At 37.6% G+C, this 22,166-nt stretch overlaps 2 protein-coding genes across 2 annotated transcripts in view; both read left to right on the forward strand.

Annotated features, from left to right (window-relative positions):
• CFAP54 (cilia and flagella associated protein 54) overlaps positions 1-6,174 on the forward strand; it is a 162,708-nt gene extending 156,534 nt beyond the window's left edge. The window contains 4 exon segments of the mRNA XM_019474036.1: positions 758-864; positions 1,641-1,830; positions 3,178-3,255; positions 6,055-6,174. Of these exon segments, the coding sequence (XP_019329581.1) occupies positions 758-864; positions 1,641-1,830; positions 3,178-3,255; positions 6,055-6,174 (495 nt within the window).
• Positions 6,175-15,664: 9,490 nt separating this feature from the next.
• The window catches only part of NEDD1 (neural precursor cell expressed, developmentally down-regulated 1), a 26,783-nt gene continuing 20,281 nt past the window's right edge, over positions 15,665-22,166 (forward strand). Inside the window, exons 1-4 of the mRNA XM_009286762.2 lie at positions 15,665-15,803; positions 17,807-17,901; positions 19,386-19,502; positions 20,670-20,810. Of these exons, the coding sequence (XP_009285037.1) occupies positions 15,668-15,803; positions 17,807-17,901; positions 19,386-19,502; positions 20,670-20,810 (489 nt within the window). The 5' untranslated portion in view covers positions 15,665-15,667. The remainder of the gene's footprint in view (positions 15,804-17,806; positions 17,902-19,385; positions 19,503-20,669; positions 20,811-22,166) is intronic.

A 22,166-nucleotide genomic window follows, 5' to 3' on the forward strand; every position in this document is an offset into this window, starting at 1 on the left:
CATGGAATTTTTATTTTTAAACAAGAGAACAGCATGTAGGTAAAATTTCTGCTGCTGCAATAGAAATCCACGATCTCCAAACTTTTTGGCATAACAGATCAGTGTCAAAATTTCTACTAGACCATTCTCATCTCTATTAGTAAGCTGATAGAAGCCCTGTGAAGTTAGTGCAAATAATGTACTTTTCAACACAGTTTTGCAGGTTACTTTAGCATGACCTTACAGATCATTAGAGATCCAAAGACAACTCTTGAAAACGACTAATATATGAATGCCATATTCTTGACATTCTCCATATAGTCAAAATATTCAGCTACCACTAGGAAGCATATTTTCAATCAAATCATGACAGCCGTGCACAAGGCCATACAGCAAATGTAACTAATTACATAGGGCCTTTGGAAATTCAGTAGAAGCTCTCTGTTCAGCCTGCCTGAAGTTGGAACTTTGGACATGAGCATAAGTAGGATTGATTGACCAGGATCAGGACAAGACTGGGATTTTGATGGTGACTCTATAGGGTATAATTAATTTTCAAACCCATATAAATTATATCCATAATTAAATTGCTTTAACACCTATAAAAACTGAGTATAGTACAAATTCATATCACACTCCCCCCTTTTTTGAAAGTCAGTTATCTAAGTCTTCATCAGTACATTGTATTTGATAGTTATTATAACCTAGTATCACTGAAATAGCTCAGGTCTACTATACCATACTGCATTATAGCTTACCTATTCCATCTCTTTTACAGGTTTTGCTGCTTTATGCTTATAATACAAAGCCTGTCAAGATTAGCAACATCAAGACTTTCAGTTCAATGTCTATATTTTCAGGCCACTTGTGGATTCCGTTGGCTAGGTAAATAATCACTGACTTTATCCTGTTATTTCATGCTATATTAAAGATCAGTCAAACATTTAGGATGAGAGAAAATAAAGTACAAAATATCAAAGAGCTGTAAGTCTTTAAAAGCATTCATTTTCGCTTTTCAGAGATTTTTCACATTAGCATTTTAGTTTTGATTCTTAAAGAACTGTGTAACACATGCTCATTATATTACACTGGCATAGCAACGTAAGAAAACGCTAGCAAATCTAAGAAGCAGTCCCAGCAGTTATTCCCATTCTCTCACTGGATCAGTTACTTTCTCCATCCCATATTACAACTCTGAGCATGCAACAATTTTTCTCAGTTGTAGCCCCAGACTCAGCCCTTCATTTTAGATCCTATGGCGTTTTTCATTACTTCTTCCTTGTCATTCATCTAGCCCCAGAATTTTTGGAACTGCTGAGCAGGTGGAGGGGAAGGAATAACGGGCCAAGAAGAGTTGCAGCCCCTGCCACCCAGCTTGTCAGCCCACCTTGTGCTGGTTGGATGAGAAAATCTTTTCTTATAGAGGCATACTTAAAACACTTCTGCTTACCATTTTTAATGCAAAAAGCTAATGCATTACATATTTCCACTTTCTTTAATGGAAAACTTCTTTTTGTAAAATTAAGAGATCAGTCTTGAAATGAAAGAAAATGTAGAACCTAATCAATATGTAATAAAAGCTAGGTCAGTTTAATTATAACCTAAACAACAAATATTGTTGTTTTATAACAGCAATAATGAAAAATCTTGTCTTCTTTCAGAATTATTTCTTTACGGGAGAAATTATCTAATCTGAAGCAGCAAGTTGAAATGTTGATGCAGAGTTCTAAAAGCTTGTCTTCAGCTTCAGAATTTATAAGTTTTCTGGAACAAAGTGAAACTTTGAAAATAATTTCTTCAAAAAAACCCAAAATGAATGTTGCACAAGTGCATCTTGATGAAAAAACCGAAGTAAGTGAGAACAGTTCTGCTCTTAAATATGTCTGATGGTCTTTTATTTAAGATGTCTGTTTTGGGGAAATAAATGACAGGGAACTTGGAAGGCAGACGTAAAAGATTAAAATTCCCTCACCCCTTTCAAGAAATGTTGAAATATTTTCACTTTTCATTTAATATTTAACTTTTTCTTTTCCTTATATATTGCTTGTCACTCTACAAAAATATCAGGCATCTTCAACCTTCCACTTGAAAATAAAGGCCACATCTTCAGGTACATAGATTTGAAAATTGATGCCTAATTTATAATAATCTACATCTGAAAATGCTTGGCATAGTGTTAAATTAGCGTGGCGATCAACCCAAAAGTGCTTTTTAAAAATCAGTTACGCATCTTAAATGCAAAATGGGCAGTGATGGTTTCTGAAATAAGAACCTTCTAATAACATTATTGAGAGAGGACTAAAATTGGCAGTGAATTTATTTTTCTCTATGCCACCTTCCTCTTTTCTTTTTATTAGCAAGGCTGAATATGGTCTGCAACCAAGTAACTCCCCCCACATACACACACAAAAGAGGTAATTTCAGAATTTTCCATGTGGTCTGTTTGAGATAATGTCATTGGAATAGAATGTTGCCACAGCATAACTGCTGCTTGATAAATGCCAAGGCAAAATAGACGTTTTTTTTTCAAAGTGGGAGACATTTATCATGTGACAGGATTCTCTTTATATCTATTATATGAAATGATTAATGATGTAGAGGCTGTCATTTTGTCTGATGGATGCTGTGAAACAGTGACAACTGTGCACTGTGCCATTATTACGAGGCTGTATTTTGATCAGCTTGGAGAACAAATGATGTTTTGGCCAATCACAGTGTTTTCAGGAGGGTAGACAGAGCTGTCCTTTAGTGGGTGTTTCTGATTACCTGAAGGGTTTTGCTCAAACTTTCATTAATATATGTCAGTAATTGGAAAAACAATGTTTAGAATACTAATATGATTAACATGCCATGCATTATACATGTATAAATATCATCTTGTCAGAGTGTTTGTTTAGAATGTCTTCAGTAAACACATAGCAAAAGTATGCTCACTCACTGGATTTAATACCTGAGCCAGGGGCAATTTTGCCTCAGTAGAAACTGCAAGGTTTGGGCACTTGTGTTTGTACAGCAAACACAACTATTTGTGTTGCAGAAAATTTATATTCATCAGCTAAGGTTTATTTTGCTGTGGATTCAACTAGAATAACCTAAAACTTGATTGTTCTGAAAAATTTTGTAAAGCCAAGCCATCTGTTAGCTTATCAGTGGAGACTGATAGTACAGCATTAGTTTTTTCTTGTTTTATACCATTAGGAAATGGCTAAAAGGTGTTTATCTGAAGTCAAAGCACTGCTGTCTGTTGTTCCAGCCCTGTCCTTGCCATTAACTGAGGTATGCTATTCTCATCAATAGTAAAAATCTGTTTTCTAAAATAAAACAATTGTTCAGTTAAACTGAAGCATGGATTATACCATTAAGTATCTTCCCATGTTTTTCTCATACATTTGTTGGGCTTTCTGTTTGGGTCTTATTTTTTCATCTTTACAAATAAAATACCAATGTGCATGATTACAAACTGCGCATATCTTCACTGTTCATTAAAGTCACCTTTTTATACGTACAAAAATGTTTGAAAAATTAATCTCACTCACAATGGATTCATCTGGTTTATCCACCATTCTCTGGTCATTGTTTACACAGACTCCAGTGAATTTCATGATGCAATTGCCAAATGCAATTTCCTTCCATCCCTGTGTTTTTACAGTTATTCAGGCTTTCGTTCTATTTTCTTTAGCTTTCTCTGCCTTGCCCATGTCATGTCCTTAGAGATAGCATGCCATTTTTTTGTCCATGCTGTTGTATTCATCTTGTTACCCAGCTGTAGTCAGTGTCCCAGAGGAGACTATGGGAACTGGCCCATAGCGGGCAGCAGTAGTGTTCAGTGTTCTCAGCCACCCTAGGAGGATCAGGAGAGGACCACAGATGCCAGGGCTCAAGGAACTCCAAGGAAGATTTTGCAATCCACCGTAACATATCAACCCCCCTACTAATCCTCAGATATCTTGCCTGTAATTGTTAACAACGGAATGATAATGGATAAGGCATCCACTGTACTCTTCTTTTCCAGTCAGGTAGCTCTTCCTACCAGAAGAGAATCCTGAGTTTTATCTGGGAACAGTTTGGCTTGTGGCCTATTATAGAAGAGAGAATCTGTAATGCTGTCCAGTGCATCCTGCAGTCTGGTACCTAGGAGTACATACTTCCCTTTTATACGTATTGCACCATTCTTGCCACCCCTTGTTATCCATCCTGAATGTCTCTCCCAGATGACTCCCAGACCTTCATACCACTCAGTCTGGCTTTATCAATGCATCAAAATACATAGACATTCATTCTGCAAAGCTATGCTTCTCACAGTCCCACTGAAATATCTTCCACGGTAGAGAGATTTGACAGATACTTAGGGAAAGATACAGCTGAGCTTCCTTAGAATCACATTGACCTCCTGGACCTGTTTTAAATTCTCATGAATCCCTCCTCACTTTGCCTGCTTCTTTCTTTGGGTCTACGATGAAAGTGAGGGAGCAGATTTAGTGGTGTCCTTCCAGTAAGAACATGATGTTAACTGCTCTGTTTTATTCTGGCTAAATGCCACAAGCTAAAGTGTTTCAACAGGTGGAACAATGGGCTTTTCATCACAAAGTTTCAGATAGAAACTTCAAACTTAGATCCTATTAGATATGGAAGATTTGGTTGAGCAAGTGAAGCCTAATCCTTCAAGATGTTGAGTATCTTCATTCTTCTCTGAAGCCAACAGAACTTGTAGAGTGTTCAGCACTTTATTAAGTATAGCATATTTCTAAGTATTTCCAAACTTTCAAAGAAGTTGTATGTGTGCATTACCCAGTCTTCTTGGCTACAGGTGGAAAGCTCAGAGTGGGATAATATATACCACAGGGTAGTACATTCCCTTTGTTTTCAAGCATGCAGGAGAAAGCAACAGATACATTGCTTATATGTAGTTTTACATCACTTTTCCCCACCACACACTTTTTTGTTGCTTGTCTCCTTGTGAATTAATTGGACGAAGTCAGTGCTAATTTGTGGTATTTGTTTTCTCATTCTCTGAGCTGTCACACTTTAACTCCTATCATGTTTCCAGCTTCTCTTCTTTGATTCTCTTTTTTTCTGTTCATGTGTCTTATGGTGCTTTTGATTCAGCACTGAATTATATTTCTAAGTAGAAAAAGTGTATTTTTATTGAATTATTCATTTAAAATTATTTGACTGTTCATGTTTTAAGAATAAAAATTGATCAGCCAGCTTGTTTTTAAAGCTATTTAATGAATAACACGGTTCTTGAGGGAGATAATAAAGCATAGTGTTTGGGAGTTCCAATCTTAAAAGTAAATTTATAAAAAAAATAATTGCATTAAAAATTAACCTCCCTAGAAAGTCTGTTCCAAGCTTCTCTTCCTTTAGTTAGTTTTTCTTACTATCTAAATCAGCTAAATGGTTCTCCACGTCCAATGGACATACAAACCAGTTTATCATTGCCCTCTGTTTCACCTTTTACAGTTAGCTCAATTCTTTCAATTTCTCATCTTGGGAAAAGCCTTCCACATTACTAATCGTTCTTGCTGCTCTTGTCTGACATCTTCATTTTACCTACAGATGATCAGGATAAACTTTGTGAGCAAGACTGTTCACAGAAATTTCATAGAATCATAGAATCATAAAGGTTGGAAAAGACCTCCAAGATCATCGAGTCCAACCATCGACCCAACACCACCACCCACTAAACCACGTCCCTAAGTGCCACATCTACACGTCTTTTAAATACTTCCAGGGATGGGGACTCAACAGCTTCCCTGGGCAGCCTGTTCCAATGTTTAACCACTCTTAAGAAATTTTTCCTAATATCCAATCTAAAGCTTCCCTGGCGCAACTTGAGGCCGTTTCTTCTCGTCCTATTGCTAGTTCTTCCCCTTAATCCTGTTTTACTAGTTTCCTGCAAGAGATGTCATTAACGACAAATTTATATTGAGGCAATGAGTATTTCTAACTTACTCATTGGTTGTAGGTTAGAAATCTGGCTTTAATTTAATTTTATTTGTATATATGTACTTTTTGGTACCCATAAGCTTAATGAAGTTATTTATTTGTTTTTTTTTTTCCCTGTTTTTTCAGATCCCATTTGATGTTACTTTGCAATCAATAGCGAGTTTGGAAGAGATGTTTGATCCTGCGAATGGATGTATAATAACTGAAGAAAGTCTCTTCAATTGGATCATTTCTCTGTTTCACTAAATTCTATTTTTGCAATAACTTAATCAGTTGCTGAGTGAGATAGATTTAGAATTAAGTTCTGGTGTTAATGAAACAACCTCATTAATCACACCAGGATTTGGCTCCTAATGTGTTTTATAATTTTCATTTTTAGCATATTTCTAATTATTTAAAAACTAATAGTTTTTTAAGTTAAAATACATTTTTAGGAATTAAATGTATTAAAAGTAGTTTCTTAATAAGAGGATTAAAAATTTGATTTATTCAATCATCTATAATTAAGTGAGTTTGTTGGGGGTTTTCTAGCTTTTCAATAATTTCTTATTGTTTAGAAAAGCTGAATGGGCTTGTAGCCTTCTAGCATTCACTAATAGATACTGGTTTTTCCCTAAAGTTTTATTCTCATCAGCAATTTTTTAATTGCTTTTGCAGTTATCAAAAGTTGGTTTTATTTTTGAGGTTGAGAAACTTTTTTTGGCCTAAAATCATCACTGATCTTTCACACTCTATTTGGAAACTAGCATTTCAGACTTTTCTATCTTTTGTTAAAGAAAAACACATCACAGGTTGTTGAGGGTAAAAATGATCGTTCAAAATTTCAAAGCATTTGTCTGAAAAAAAAGCCAGTTTAAAGAATAAAATGGTACTATATAGAACATTTTTAGACATCATTCTAAAATGCTAACAAAACCTCTATTTATGTTGTCAATGTTGTAAATATTATTTTAAAGCACTGAAGAAACCCTAATGAGCCCTAACAACAGCCACCTGAAGAAATATGCTTGTCTAGTGTTAGAGATGGGGAATTTGACACAAAAAATTGAGTTAGTTGAACGAGGCTGCATGGGAGCGTGCAGTAAGATTCAGGACTGGGAGTTCACGGCCCTTTGGTTTTGCTCACGTCGCAAGGCCAGGCACTTCTTTGCTAGTTACAGTAATTCGTTTGCAACAAACCCCAGGACGGCTGGGCAGGAGCCCTGTGAGACTTGCCCTACCACTCGCTATGCTTCTCCATAGCCATGAAAATTCAGGACTAATAGTTACCATTCCTGGGTTCAGTTTCTGTGAAAAATAAACAATTGGGTTGAAACGCCAGCCCCTTTCGCTTCAGTCAGGCTCTCACTGTGCTGTAGCCCAGTGATAAAATGGTAACATATTTTGACCTGTTTGAAAATTGCAGATTTACCTTGGCTTGTGCTTTTCAGAGAAATATTACCTGATTCACCAGTGAAGTTTCTTTTACGGAGGGGGAGAGAGAGAGAGAGGTAAAAGATTCAGCATAATGAGTATCTTAAATGTGATCAGTTAACAGGAAGAAATGGGGTTAGGTTTTCTACTATATTTCTTTATTCCTACGAAAGAAAGAAGACTGGATGTATTTGTGTTATGTTTTAAAAGTTGTGCTATTTTTTTTATTTTGTCTAGCCTTTTCTGTAATGCTGTGGGTTGTAGGAAAATTAGGAGGATTATGAGACAATGATAAAAAGAAAGCAAAAACTGAGTAATTGATAGGGAATTTTAAAACTGAGTTAGGATGGTTATGTAACTCAGCTGCCAACCAGCCAATTTGGAGGAGATATTCCTTAGCATTGTTCTCTCAATTAAAAGAATTTATTGTTCTGCAGTTCTTCAAAAAGCAGGAAAGATAAAAGTTGACATGACTCATTTTTCTTTTACAAGGAACAAGTAGAAAATTGCAGCTTTTTTGGAAAAGCTATTCAGTCTTTCCTTGTGCTTTGTAAAAAGTATAAAACCTTTCTTTTTCTTTTTGGGGTCACCTTGAGGATTATCATAGGACTTTTGTGCAGCTTATTTAATATTTGTAAAACACTATAGCATCAGGTGAAAATGGAAGTAAAGTTCTATTACAGATGAGGTGTTTCTTCAGTGCTGCCAGTCTGGACCTTGCTATAATTCCTATACTTAAAAGGGAAATATTAAATAAAATGCTTTACATATGAATTTAAAATACATTACACTTTCTAAGATATTTTTGTTGAAACAAAAATATTATCCTACCATCTCCTTTAACACAGCATAGGAAAATAATAACGTTGAAACACTGACCTCACTGTATCCATAGCAGCAGATTTTACTCTCATAAACAGAGGATTAAGTATTCAATGCAGGCTTCAGAAGAAAACATTGGAGAAAACATTTTTCTTTTAGCATATAATTAAACCCTTTACTTAGAATCTGCTTGTAAGGAAGAAAGCTCATATCCAAACGTCTGCAGTAATTGCACAGAAAAAAAAGTATAAAGCTAATTGCAAAGTAAATTGCTTCTTGTTTTATGTATTATAGTGGTTTTGCTGGGTTTTTCCTTACCATTGAATGCAGACTAAAGCTTTCAATACGTGAGACTAGAATAAATTTGTGTCAGCACCATGCTCAATTAAGTTTCTATAGAATACTTGTCTGTGTCACTGTCTCCAAAATTAAAAAGGAAGAGGGGAAAGGCACCTTCTTTGATTTCACAGTCTGGAGCGTAGGGCAGGGCCCTCCTGCTATGTGAAGGTCTGCTCCGTGATCTGCCCCGTACAACACCGCCGAAGGGCTACTTACTGCCTTGATAGCCTTGAACCACTGGCATGTTTACCAATTTTTTTCAAATTTTAGCTGCAATATTTCTCCATTCCACATCTGTGAAAGGAATGGATAGTGTTTCCCTGTCTGATAAGTTCTGGGACAGGGCAAGGGGGGAGACAGAGAGAGAGCACTGTGGGGACAAATTGAAAAGATTCTGAAATGAATGACCCTTTATCTTCCTTGCATCCCCTGGATGAGGGACAAGAAGGATCCTACAGGGAACTAAAGAGTAGTAAAAAGAGGTTTGTGGGTTTTTTAATTCCTTTGGTATTGTCTGTTCTGTGAACTGAATGAAGTAAGCATCCTGAGAAAAAAAACAGCTTCTGGTCCTGTAATTAATAACTGCATCATCAAGAATGTGCTAGGGCTCAAATTGAAATTGAACAGGGAGCTTAACATCAACAGGTCTGAATGGGTTTTAGAATACTTCGTTTTTCAAATACTGCTTCAATACAGTTTTAAGTTATATTGCTGCCTTGATAGAGAGTTGTATGTTCAAGGCATTCACAGGATTCCTCTCATGCCTACAAATATATATCACCCTGAAATTATTTCTGGTTAAATTAATTTTATGATGTGGAAATTAGTAATTTCACACAGATTTATTCCATTGTATGTGACTGGTTTTTAAATTCCGCTACAGCTCCAACTCATGCTCATTTTCTGTTTGGCCTAAGTATTTATCCAGTTTTTGGATGACATCAATCTAACAAAATAATCTTAGTAATTAGCCTCACTGTGCCTCAGTTTCTGTATCTGAAGATAACAGTAATCCCCTCATCAGTGAAGGATTTTAAGTTTTCTGCATCAACATTTGGAAAATATTTTCAGATCCTTGAAAGGCAGGGAATTTAAGTTATTATTCGATTGAGACACAATGTAAAAGGGATAGTCATTTGTTTCCAAATCCATTTTCAGTGAAATCCAAGAAGAAAGATTTTTAAAAAGAATAATGACGGAACTAGAATTAATTGTTGGAATTACAGGCTAATATGCTGAACTAATTAAGCCAGCAAAGAGTTCCATTTATGTTTGCCAAAGATTTTCCTTGAGTTAAAGATACTGAGTACATCATCAAATGAGAGAAGTGAAAATATGAAGCATAGGTTAACCTTTAAAATGGAGCGGGTGAAAGGGTCCAGAGGCAAGTGCTGAAGTCAAATATTTACCACTGCAATTTAATTTTCCACTTTGAAACCCCAGAGATAATTAGAATTATTCTCATTTGTCTCCCATGTCAGCATGATTTAGGATTCTACTTAATGTGCAAAGAAAAAAAAGTATGTGTTGAAGCGAATTACACCAAAAATCTCAGTGTCACACAGTGGAAAACCAGAATATGCTATGTAAGAAATCATCACAAGGTGATGGATCTGGCTTTATAGTCTATCTGGGCTGTTCTCAGGACAGCTGTGTGGAAGGTGAAGCTCTGTAAAGAGCCAGTGCACGTTCAGGGCTGGTTTAGCTCCTGGCCAGACGTCCACAACTGAAAAGAACATTTCAGCAGCCACCAAAAAATGTGTCGTAGGCAAAACTCCTTGCTTCTTGGCAGTCGTGTGTTCTCCTCACCAGTGCCCAGAGGGGGTTGGCATGGGAGCCTCTACTGTGCGTTTTCCAAATGTGAGAACTGCGAGTGCCTGACAGCTCTCATGGCTGCTCTGCAACACGCGAGCAGAATGAGGTCTGTGCTTCATGCTTCGCACCTTGCTTCCTTCCCCATGGTTACTGGCATCGGATAGCTAGAATATGGCATAGCTAGAGGTAAAAATCAAGATTCCGTTTATCCTGTAAAATTACTGTACACATTTTATTATCATACAACATGTAGTGTATTAATTAGCTCTGTTACGTTCTTATGATTCCACTACCAAGTGGAATAATACCAACTATCTCAACGGCTCATCATTCAGAACCTAGTGTCACTGCTGCTACATCGAAAACCTTGCTTATGGGCAAAGAGGAAACCAATGTAAGTTTAAAGCCAAAAATTTATTAGTATAATCGAAATCTTAGCCTAATCCAAGAATCATTATTAATCCAGGTCTAATTATTATGGGAAAAGAAAGAATACTTCCATGCAGAAAAAGTTTAAATAATAGTAGTAGTAGTAATAATACAATTAAAATTATTATATAAACTGTTACTATTTTTACCCCTCTTCACCTGTGTAATGCTCACACTTCCACTGCTCCCCTGGGTCTGAAGGTCAGTGGTTTCGTGCTAGTGTGTGTGTGTGAGGAGCTGTTAGGGCAAGGCATCACATCTGGAGTCATGGGCCAGGAAGAATATGATGTTGATGTTTTCTTCTCCCTCCCTCTAGGATCAATTTGGGGTAATTTTTATGTGTTTAAGACACTTTTACACCTTGCTCTTTCTTCATGGGTTTGCAGTTCCATGTTACATCTAAATTCAATATATACGGTGTTTGACATAAGTTAGGTACTTTTAGTTCTCTTTGTTACCCATGAAAACTGTTTTTGTCCAGCATGAGGCCTGCGAGTCTTTAACTGACGGTGAGTCATTTGTAGCCATGGGGTCTCCAGGGCCAGGGGTGTGCCCCATCCCTTCTCATCCCACACCTGTGCTCCTCTGCTGCGTCCTGAGCCCCCACTTCTCAAGGCCTCTGCTGCCCTGCCCGGGCTGCATTTCTCTACGCTGCGTCATTATGTCAGTTGCGATGCAACTACCATCTTTTTCTCTTCTCAGTGGTAGGAAATTGATTGGAATTTTTAATCTGTTTTAAAATCTGAATGTGCATGCAGCAAAAAGCTTGAGGAAAGGAGTGCGTCCTGCACTTGGAAGATGGAAGTTCTTTATTTCCTGGTGGAGGGCTGCACAAAATCATTAGTCACAGGCTGTATATTTGGCTGAGACTCCCATAGACGGGCCGATTCTCCTCATTTGGAACGCTCTGTGAAGAGGATTTCCCTTCCACCCGCAAGGCAGTTTCCCTCCAAATCAGATCTGTCTGTCTCAGGTGTGAGGGGATGTTCTCGGGGAGTCTCTTTTACAGCCTTGCACAATTGCTTGGAAAGCCCTGCCTTGCGCAGGCGGCCTTCATCCTTTTCAGCGACAGTACCGCTCTGCTTTAAGAATTGGGTTTCTTGCTGCTGCTGTCCTTTCCCCAAAGATGATATACCAAGGTGTCCCAGTGGTTTCTTGTAAATACCAAGAAGAAACACAGCACAGTCACTGGCATAAAAAAACGCCAAGAATGGTCCTAGCAGCAGGAAAAACTGATTTAGCTGAGGGGGTGTCACAGAATGAAGCAAAAAATGCTGGTCATGTTTACTTAAAAACCCCAAAATTTCTAATTGCTCAACGTCGAGGCTTCAGGGCTTGGAAGGCAGGTACTCACCTACCTGTCTATAAACATAGTTACGCTCCATAGTGAGGACATAAAAAGCCAGAGGATATTGTTACAGGAAAGAAAAAGCTTTTGATTCTAGGTGTTGAAGATACACAGAACAGAATGGCGACTATTGGCCTTAGACGTGAAACATGGTTTTAAAAGCAAATTAGGAGAATAAAGTAGAGTGGGGGTAGAAGACTTGTAGGAATGCCGTAGGTCCCCTAACACTCAGATATCTGAGAAGACAGATGATAGATGGTATGACTAATGATTAGTTAATGAGGATGAATAGATGCAATAAAGACATGATCCTCATTGCTGTAGGGAAATAATAGTGGCGTTTTGTGTAACGGTGACGTGAGCTTCTTTCCCGATTCCTAGTTCACTTACACAGACTAGAGCTGAAATGAACTTGGAAAATCAAAACTCCATCAGCAAAGGAAAGTGAACGGGGTATTTCAGATCTACCGATTCTGAGGGCCATACAGAAGGTAAACACTCATTTGAAACCAGATTTCTACAGACACACTTGGTTTTGCTGCAGTTTCCTTGTCTAATATCCCTTTAAAGACAATCTTTTACTAAATAATTTTCTACTTCGGTTTAGAAAGCAGACAGTGAAAATACGTATTACTGTTGAAGAAGTGCTAGATTTTATTTTACCGGATGAAAAAATAAAAAGAAAAATCCCTCCTTCTACAAAATTCAGCGTGACTAGAGAAACAGCTATATTCTGAGTTGGGATACAGATGCAACGATTCTCTGTTACTTGATCAGTTACTGGAAGTAAACGTAAAGTGTGTAATGGGGTACAAATAGGTATGTTGTGAACATAATTAAAAACGGACTTGACAGGTTCAGGAACTTCTCTGTTCGGAATGTATTTATTACTATTATTTATGATGAGCTGTCAGCAAGATGTCCCCGTGAAGAGCAAGGACCGGGCCGGCTGTGCTGGATCCTCTTTACCTACTGCTGAAAATACAGCCCTTCCCCCAGGTTTACAGCATAAAACGCGGCAGGCGCCGGATCTGGTGTCAACTCAAAATGAACCTACTGCGGAGCAGGATTTATTGCTCAACACGTGGCTGGCTCCAGCTTCCTTCAGCAGTTCCCACGGAGTGGCTCCGTGCTGGTCAGTGACCCGCCACCATCCCCGAACGAGCCCGCCTCCCCACAGGCCCCAACCGGGCGGCTCCTCCGCCGGGGTACCGCGACCTGTCAAACCTCCAGCCCCGCCACGGCCCGGCACCACGCCCGCCGTTCCCATCCATTTTCAGTGAAATCCAAGAAGAAAGATTTTTAAAAAGAATAATGACGGAACTAGAATTAATTGTTGGAATTACAGGCTAATATGCTGAACTAATTAAGCCAGCAAAGAGTTCCATTTATGTTTGCCAAAGATTTTCCTTGAGTTAAAGATACTGAGTACATCATCAAATGAGAGAAGTGAAAATATGAAGCATAGGTTAACCTTTAAAATGGAGCGGGTGAAAGGGTCCAGAGGCAAGTGCTGAAGTCAAATATTTACCACTGCAATTTAATTTTCCACTTTGAAACCCCAGAGATAATTAGAATTATTCTCATTTGTCTCCCATGTCAGCATGATTTAGGATTCTACTTAATGTGCAAAGAAAAAAAAGTATGTGTTGAAGCGAATTACACCAAAAATCTCAGTGTCACACAGTGGAAAACCAGAATATGCTATGTAAGAAATCATCACAAGGTGATGGATCTGGCTTTATAGTCTATCTGGGCTGTTCTCAGGACAGCTGTGTGGAAGGTGAAGCTCTGTAAAGAGCCAGTGCACGTTCAGGGCTGGTTTAGCTCCTGGCCAGACGTCCACAACTGAAAAGAACATTTCAGCAGCCACCAAAAAATGTGTCGTAGGCAAAACTCCTTGCTTCTTGGCAGTCGTGTGTTCTCCTCACCAGTGCCCAGAGGGGGTTGGCATGGGAGCCTCTACTGTGCGTTTTCCAAATGTGAGAACTGCGAGTGCCTGACAGCTCTCATGGCTGCTCTGCAACACGCGAGCAGAATGAGGTCTGTGCTTCATGCTTCGCACCTTGCTTCCTTCCCCATGGTTACTGGCATCGGATAGCTAGAATATGGCATAGCTAGAGGTAAAAATCAAGATTCCGTTTATCCTGTAAAATTACTGTACACATTTTATTATCATACAACATGTAGTGTATTAATTAGCTCTGTTACGTTCTTATGATTCCACTACCAAGTGGAATAATACCAACTATCTCAAAAGTGCTTTAAAGAAATCCAGGTTGTTTTTTCCCCAGCGTCCCGACTGGTCTTATCCCCCAGGAACTCTGCGGCTCATCATTCAGAACCTGGTGTCACTGCTGCTACATCGAAAATTAATTTTGTCAGTGTTCTGCAGTTCTCGGCAGTGAGAATTAGTGGCCTAAAGCTATGCAGAAACGCCCCGGAAACTTTTGGCTAAAGGGTGGTTATGCTTTCAGGTGAAGGAAAGGCTTGCGTTTGGAGTCCTTGTTTGCTGCTAGTTTAAAATTACCCAGAGTAAAAAGCTGAGAACAAACTTTGCAAACCTGGAATCGGTTAGCCTGGCTTTAACTCCTAAAACGGTGTCAGTCAAAACAAATAGTAGTACGTTGGTGGTGATGGGTTTTTTTTGGTTTTTAGTGTTGTGTAAGATGCTTTGAGAAGTGACTCACTGTCGCTCGTATTCTACTGTTAAAGGTTTAGTTTAAAGGATTCTCGGGCGTCTCCTTTAGGGTGGCGAGATGAACGCTGAAGTGAGTCCTTTAGGTCCAAACCTCCAGCCTTCCTAAAGGATTCTCTCCTTTAGGGTGGCGAGATGAACGCTGAAGTGAGTCCTGAGTCCTTAAACCTCCAGCCTTCCCCTGCAACAGTCGGTTTGATTCTAGCTTGTGTATCTCCATCTACTGGTGGGAAGTGAGTCCTTGAAATACGCACGGCTTCGTGTTAGGCAGCTGTAAACTCTGTGGAGATAGAAGCGTCATTTTAGTCTCTTGATGCCATGCTTTGAGAAGTGACTCACTGTCGCTCGTATTCTACTGTTAAAGGTTTAGTTTAAAGGATTCTCGGGCGTCTCCTTTAGGGTGGCGAGATGAACGCTGAAGTGAGTCCTTTAGGTCCAAACCTCCAGCCTTCCCCTGCAACAGTCGGTTTGATTCTAGCTTGTGTATCTCCATCTACTGGTGGGAAGTGAGTCCTTGAAATACGCACGGCTTCGTGTTAGGCAGCTGTAAACTCTGTGGAGATAGAAGCGTCATTTTAGTCTCTTGATGCCATAGAGGGGATGGCTTTTCCCTTGTGAAAAGGAAAGCATACATTACCTGCAAGAATTCAAGTAACAAAAGTGTGGAGCGTCTGCTGCTTTCAGTAGTATATTCAGCTGGACGGTACTAATTGCATAACTCTCCAAATAAATGTCCCAGTTATCAAGAAAACAGTATTAAATGGCATAGATGAAATTATTTTTGGCTTGTGAAGTTGCCCGTTGTATATTTTTACTTTTTTTTATATATATGTATTTTCATTTTTTTACTTATTTTTGCAAAAACAGGTGCAGCCATGCAAGAAAGCATACGTTTTGCTTCATCGGGAGATGACGTTAAAATATGGGATTCCTCATCTCTGACTGTGGTGGAGCAGTTCAACCCACATACACCCCCACATCCAGTCAGCTCACTATGTTGGGCCAGCAATAGTATCCTTTACAGTTTCAGCCATAGTTTTGTGACTGTTCTGCAAAATTTCGGTGATTTTTTTTTTTTTTATTAAAGTGTCTGTAAATCACAGGCCTGATGCAGTTTTGAAGTTTTGCATAAAAAGATTTGTATATATTGTGAAGAAAATTTTGTGGTTCTCTGTGTTGAAGTGATTTACAAAATAAACTCACGCTGGTAAATGCTTCTGAAAAAGTTTCTCTTCCTTTAGGAGGCTAACACTTTTTTAATGATTATGATATCTTGAATTGCCTACCAACTGTAAAGCTTAGTCATTTGTTTCTTCAATAGTTGATCACAATACTCACTTTCAAGGCAGTGCTTAATTTACTGACAAGGTTGAACAAAGCAATTGCTAGTGTAGTAAAATTCTATACATAGTGTAGAGAGGAAAATTGTAATGAAAGATTTTTTTTGTTTGTTTTTTCCTTGAACAGCTTCTCATTGATTCTGATAGTCTTTGATAGTGTACGCTTACCTCTTACTCTGTAGGCACTGGTTTTCTTTGCGCTGTTTGTAGCATTTACAGAGGAAGCACAAATGTGTTGGATGTGTAGGAAAACATCCATAGGATGGTGGTCATTTATGCGTGAAAATGGATCTGGCCCATTTAGACCTTTCACCTCTGTCTCGGAAGCCTATTATAGGATAATCATATGAGGTGTTAGGTGAATATATGAGAAATTTCATGAAAACAGTGCACTGTCAAGTGAACAGCTTGTATGGCTCATGGGAAAAGGCGGCAATGTCTGATCTTGATGTAAAAGGATGACAGGATGCTGGCACATAACAATTAAGTCCTGCAAATGCTGAATGTGTCTGTCCTCTAAGTCTGCAAGTAAGTGGATGTATGAGGAAAAAAGTTAAAACAACCAGAGCACAAATGAATGTTTTGCCTATGGAGCCTGCAGTGAAGTTGAAGCATAGCTATATATATATACAGCATGCACTATATATAGAAAAATAATTAAATGTATATAAAAATAAATTTTATATATATAAATAAATAAAAATTATATACATATGTGTTGTATAGTAAACTTTACCTGTAGACAGTCTGTCTTGTCATGTCATGCTTTATTCCGCCTAGTCTCCTCTTCATCCCCCAAAACTAAAACGATGAAGTATCTTACTGTATATGCTTTTGAATGTTTGTTAATTTGTTAGGGGTAAAGCATTGGTTTTGGTTCTGCATAATTCTGTAAGCTAAAATGTTGCCTTAAAATAATGAAAGAAATATCAAGCACTAATCTGCCCACCAGTTCTTTGGTGTTAAATCCAGCCAATTAACCTGCATTCTTAAATAACCAAATATAAAATCACAATGGGTATTGGCCTGAAGACATACAGGACACGCGTCTAAATGGTTACTCGATTAGTTTGGTGAGGGTGCAGAGGCAGTTTCCCTGCTCTGTAGTTCTGTATTGAAGGCTTTTCTTACTACTTTAAGGTACTTGGTGTCATAAAAGGTTCTTTTTGGGTTTTTGTTTTTCTTCCCTCAGTACAGAGGAAGACAAATTAGCAAACATTCACTGTACGCTAGAAACTATAAGGTGAAGTAGTTTAACATTTGTCACAAACAGGAGTGTTCTTTAAATCCATAGTCTGCTGACAGCAACAGACATTCCTTTGAACTCTAGTGGTACATGGGGCTCTTACTTGGGGGTGGTGGGGAAACAAAATTGTAGACCGGATAAGCTGCCTTAATGGTAAAGAGCTCTTAAATAATATCTGCCAGATATTTATCCTCTTCTCTCTGAAAGAAGTTGCTTTGCCTTGTATTGGGAAGTAAGGGCTGTAGTTAATGCCAGAGCTTCTTAATGAAAGCTTGGAAAATAGCCTTATGTTTCTATTTCTAGGTCCCTTCAAGGTACAGTACTTTAGACTGTTTAACCAATCTGTCTTCCCTTCAGTAAGGGAAACTTACTGTTGCTTTTATTAATCACCAGTATAATAAAATTATGGTCCATAACTTGTGACTAAGATAGATACCTGGCCACTGCTTCTGCTGCTGGTGATAAAATAGTTGTTTCAAGCTGTAAAAGCAAACCTGTTCCTCTCTTTGAAATAGCTGAAGGAGTAAGTATGACTAATGCTGTTTCCTGTTTTATTTTCCCCACTCCACCTTGTGTACTGTTTGTATCACATTTGTTCTGCATATTGCGATCAATTTAATTTTAGTGTTGTTGGAGTAATGACGTGAATGTGAAAACACTTCCTTGTGTATAGTTAAATACATCTAAAGAGTGGGGGGAATAATGCTTCTAAAATAGTTGTACCAGTAAGAAAATATGAATGCGGTGATACTAGCATCTGATGCCTTTCTGCTAGGGGAATGAGCCTGCTGAGCCTCAGTGTGATAGCCTGAGGCAGTCAGTGGTTCAAACTTGATCTAATGTGTAGGCGGTGGAACAGAGCTCAAGTTTGAACTTCATTTTCCAACTTGAATTGTCAGTATTATGCATTCCTGTGAATTGTACATTGACAAACATAAGAGTCTATATAAAGGTTGTTCTTGGAGCCTACATGCGCAAGTTTCTGGAAATATGTGAAATAGGAGAACTTCTGTTATGGTCGGGGGTTTTCTTCCTGTTAAATGGAACCATGCACTATAAATTCTTCAGAAAGCTGGACTTAATTTTAGAAGAGTCTCTTGACATGATTACTTGAATGACTTGTTAGTGTTCTAAACCATTCTAATTATCCTCCTTGGATAGCTATTGTAGTGCTAATTTGGACTGGAAATTTTCAGAAAAGGTGTTCAAACCGGGCTTGTAGGTTGCTGAAGCAAACTGTTTCGAAGGTGGAGTGTTTGTCCTGGAGATGTCACTGAATCTGATCTATAACTAGCGCAATAATTTCCAATTTTACCATATCAGTAATTAGATGGACTTGTTTTTTCTTAATTCAAATCTCAGGAACTTAAAAGTGAATTTTCAACATGATAGAAATGAATAATAATTTGTCCTTGATGTAGGTCTGTCATTAAGATTGACATTTTTTTCAAAAGCTGGTACTTCAGTGATTATTTTAAAAAGAATCAGTCTACTGAATCATGAGTCTTGCTGCTATAATATTCTTTGTAATGTTTAGGGAATGTGAAGTACATAACTTAGACAACTTTCTGATTTTCTTTTAAGGAGTTTTTTTCTAAACTTAGAATTTTGTTTTTAAAACTCAGTACCTGAATAGAAGTCTATGTTAAAACTCATACCTGAATAGAAGTCTATGATTGCACTTGAGAGCTATAATTTAAAGGGAAATTGTATATTGAAGGAAAAGGTGCTAAAAAAATTTGAAATGGGAATGGGAAAGTGAGCATTTGAGAGTTTATTAATTAATGTATTTAAAACTTAAAGTATATTAAACATATGCCCAAACAGGACTGGATTTTAAATGCCTTTTGATGGGAAATGACTGTAGTGTACCAATAGTTCCATCGGTCAGTGGGACTATTTGTGTTAATGAAGATGAAAACACACGTCAATATGCTTTTAAGTAGATTTTAATAAATCCCTTAATTATCTTTAACATACATTTTTTTTCTTCCCCTTCTTCATCAGGCAAAACAGACATGTGTGAGCTTGAATTCTAGTTCTTCATATATTGTGAGTGGAGGCCTTGATAACACAGTTAATATCTGGGATCTGAAATCCAGAAGGGTTTACCGTAGCCTTAAGGTAAGTTTGGCTGAGGAAGAACTGTAGCTTTCATGACTTCCAGGTTTTGCTGCCAACTGTAAAAAATACGTTTTGTCATGTATCTGTAGGATCAAGTTTACAGATAGGAGCTAGCACACATATGTGTCTTGTTCAAGTTTGTGTTCTTTATGTGCTGTAAATAGCAAATTTATTTTAACAAGCATACTTAACTTGATGTCTTCAGAGTACAATTCTATAATAATGTACATTTAAATTTTCAGAATAGGCTTCTTATTTTGCGAATTTGTATTGATATTCTCTGATGGGATTTTTTTTTTCCAAGAGCAGCATTTCAGAATGACTGCTGTTTCTGATACATCAAACAAGAAAACGCTTCTGTATTTGTAGAATACTGTAGTAGAACTAACGTTATGCAAAAGTGGGACACGGTTGTCGTCTTTGAACTGATGCAGTACGAATTCTCTAAAACCTTGTTATGATGCACAAAACTTAAGATGGTCTAGTGTATTTCCATGATGCCTTCAATAGATGATTTGCCCTCATTTAGGACCACTGTTAAAGCAGTTATAAAACTTTAGCTTTGATTTATTCTTTTTTTCTTGGACTTTGGAAGTTACAGTTTGAAGCAAAACTACTAAGTAGCTAATACAATACTTTAAAGACCTTTTTCTCCTTTTTGGGCTAGAAGTACTTGATTGTCTTCCCCTATATATTCAGTAAACACAATATCATCATTGCAAATGACTATACTGAAAAGCTATTTGATAAATATATGTGTTAATACTAAAAGTGACAGAAGGGGAAGTTGGCAGTAGTACATCAGATTAACAGAAAGTGTATTCAAATATCACTGGTTTCTGGAAGACTTTACTTTTAAAATATCTACCACAGGTGTCATTAATGTTATCTCTATGGTTGTCTTATTAAAATATTGTATATAATTACAGCATCATCTTTACTAATTTATTAGTCAGACAGTAGTTAAAATATAATGGCTGATCTTCAGTATGTTCTGCTGCTGTTTTCTGGGATCTTCCATAATAACTCTTAAATAATCTTTTATATGTTACAGATGGTCAGAAAAAAACACCAAGCTGAAATTTTTCTGCAAAAGCACAGATTAGGAAGGAATATGGTTATCCTGAATGTCTTTATCCCTCTCCTTCTAACCTTCCTCCCCCACAGGATCATAAAGATGAAGTCACGTGTATTACATATAATTGGAATGATTGCTACATTGCTTCTGGATCTTTGAGTGGTGAAATTATCCTACACAGTGTTACCACCAATTTATCAAGTACTCCCTTTGGTTATGGCAGCCGTCAGGTAGGTTATCTGTATTAAGCTCCTTTCAGGTATGAAGCTTTAATTCACAGTGTTTAGAAATTGAAAGTACATATCAAGAACTTTTAAGTTTTGTTAATCTGTTTGCTTTTAATTTTTAAGACTGCACTTACGGGAAGGAAAAAGCAGACCATTGTGTGTATTCTAGTCTTAAATAATAGGTAACATTGAAATACAAATTTCTCAAGAACCTTTACTAACATACAGGTTACAGGAAATTTTACTTTGTAGGCTCTGGTTCCTCAAGAGCAAACTCCACGCATCTTAGAACTGAATAAAAACCAGTCAGCTTTACAAACCAAAGCAGGATTTCAATGCATGACTCAATGTGTGGTGTTGCAAAGAACAGAGACCATGTAGCCTGGGTTCTGACTTATCCAAAGTAATCAGATTCACAACTGAACAGAGCTATCTGTACAGTAGGGGTGAATATAAGCCTGCATTTGGAAATAATAAATTTATTTCATCTGGAGATTAAAATTGCACAGCTGCTCAAAGAGAAAAGCAATGAGATTTTATATTACCTACTTAGGTGTTTAGGTAAGATTTTGGATAGCTAGTTTGAAGGAAAACTGTGCAAAAGACAAACACAAAGCATGTGTACTACTTAAGGGCCTTAGTAGGATTTTCCACTGCAATTCCTTTTTGCAGACTCAAAAGATATTGCAGGATTAGTGGGTATCATTAGGGGAATTCCCTTGATATAAGTGCATCTGCAGTAGTAAATGAGCTGTGTTGTCCCTTCGGAAGTTCCAGTGTGTGTTCTTAGTGTGAATGTTGTCTTAGGCACAGCTAAGTGTTTGTGCTCTGGGCATTCTTTTATTTTTTTACTGAGTCATTTTTACAGAGGTAGGAGCTGCCTAGGGGATGCAGAACTGTTGCTTTGGTCCTAAACCTGACCTTTAATGTCACAGGGCATACTGAAGTTGTGTTTTAGTAATTTTCTGTTACTGTAACAGCTTTTTCAGTCCTAGGTTGCAGATAGAGTGTGAAATTAATTTTCTCTTGCCTAGCATGAACAATATAACTTGATGAAGAATCTCTTACAAATTTATAGCATCACGGGAACTGTGGTATACTTTCTGTTGAAAAATCACCATTAAATTCAAACTACCTCTGCTCTTAGGTGCTGTAGCGTCTTTGATCCATCACCAGTCTAATACTTACATTGAAGCAAAATTGTATGTCATACTTGGTTTGATTTTAAAAATCACAGAATCGTTTAGGTTGGAAAAGACCTTTAAGATCATCAAGTCCAACTGTTAAGCTAGCATTGCCAAGTCCACCACTAAACCATAGAATCATAGAATCATTGAGGTTGGAAAAGACCTCTAAGAT

Source organism: Aptenodytes forsteri, unplaced genomic scaffold (assembly GCF_000699145.1).
Source record: "Aptenodytes forsteri isolate BGI_AS27 unplaced genomic scaffold, ASM69914v1 Scaffold360, whole genome shotgun sequence".
Classification (NCBI taxonomy): Eukaryota; Metazoa; Chordata; class Aves; order Sphenisciformes; family Spheniscidae; genus Aptenodytes; species Aptenodytes forsteri.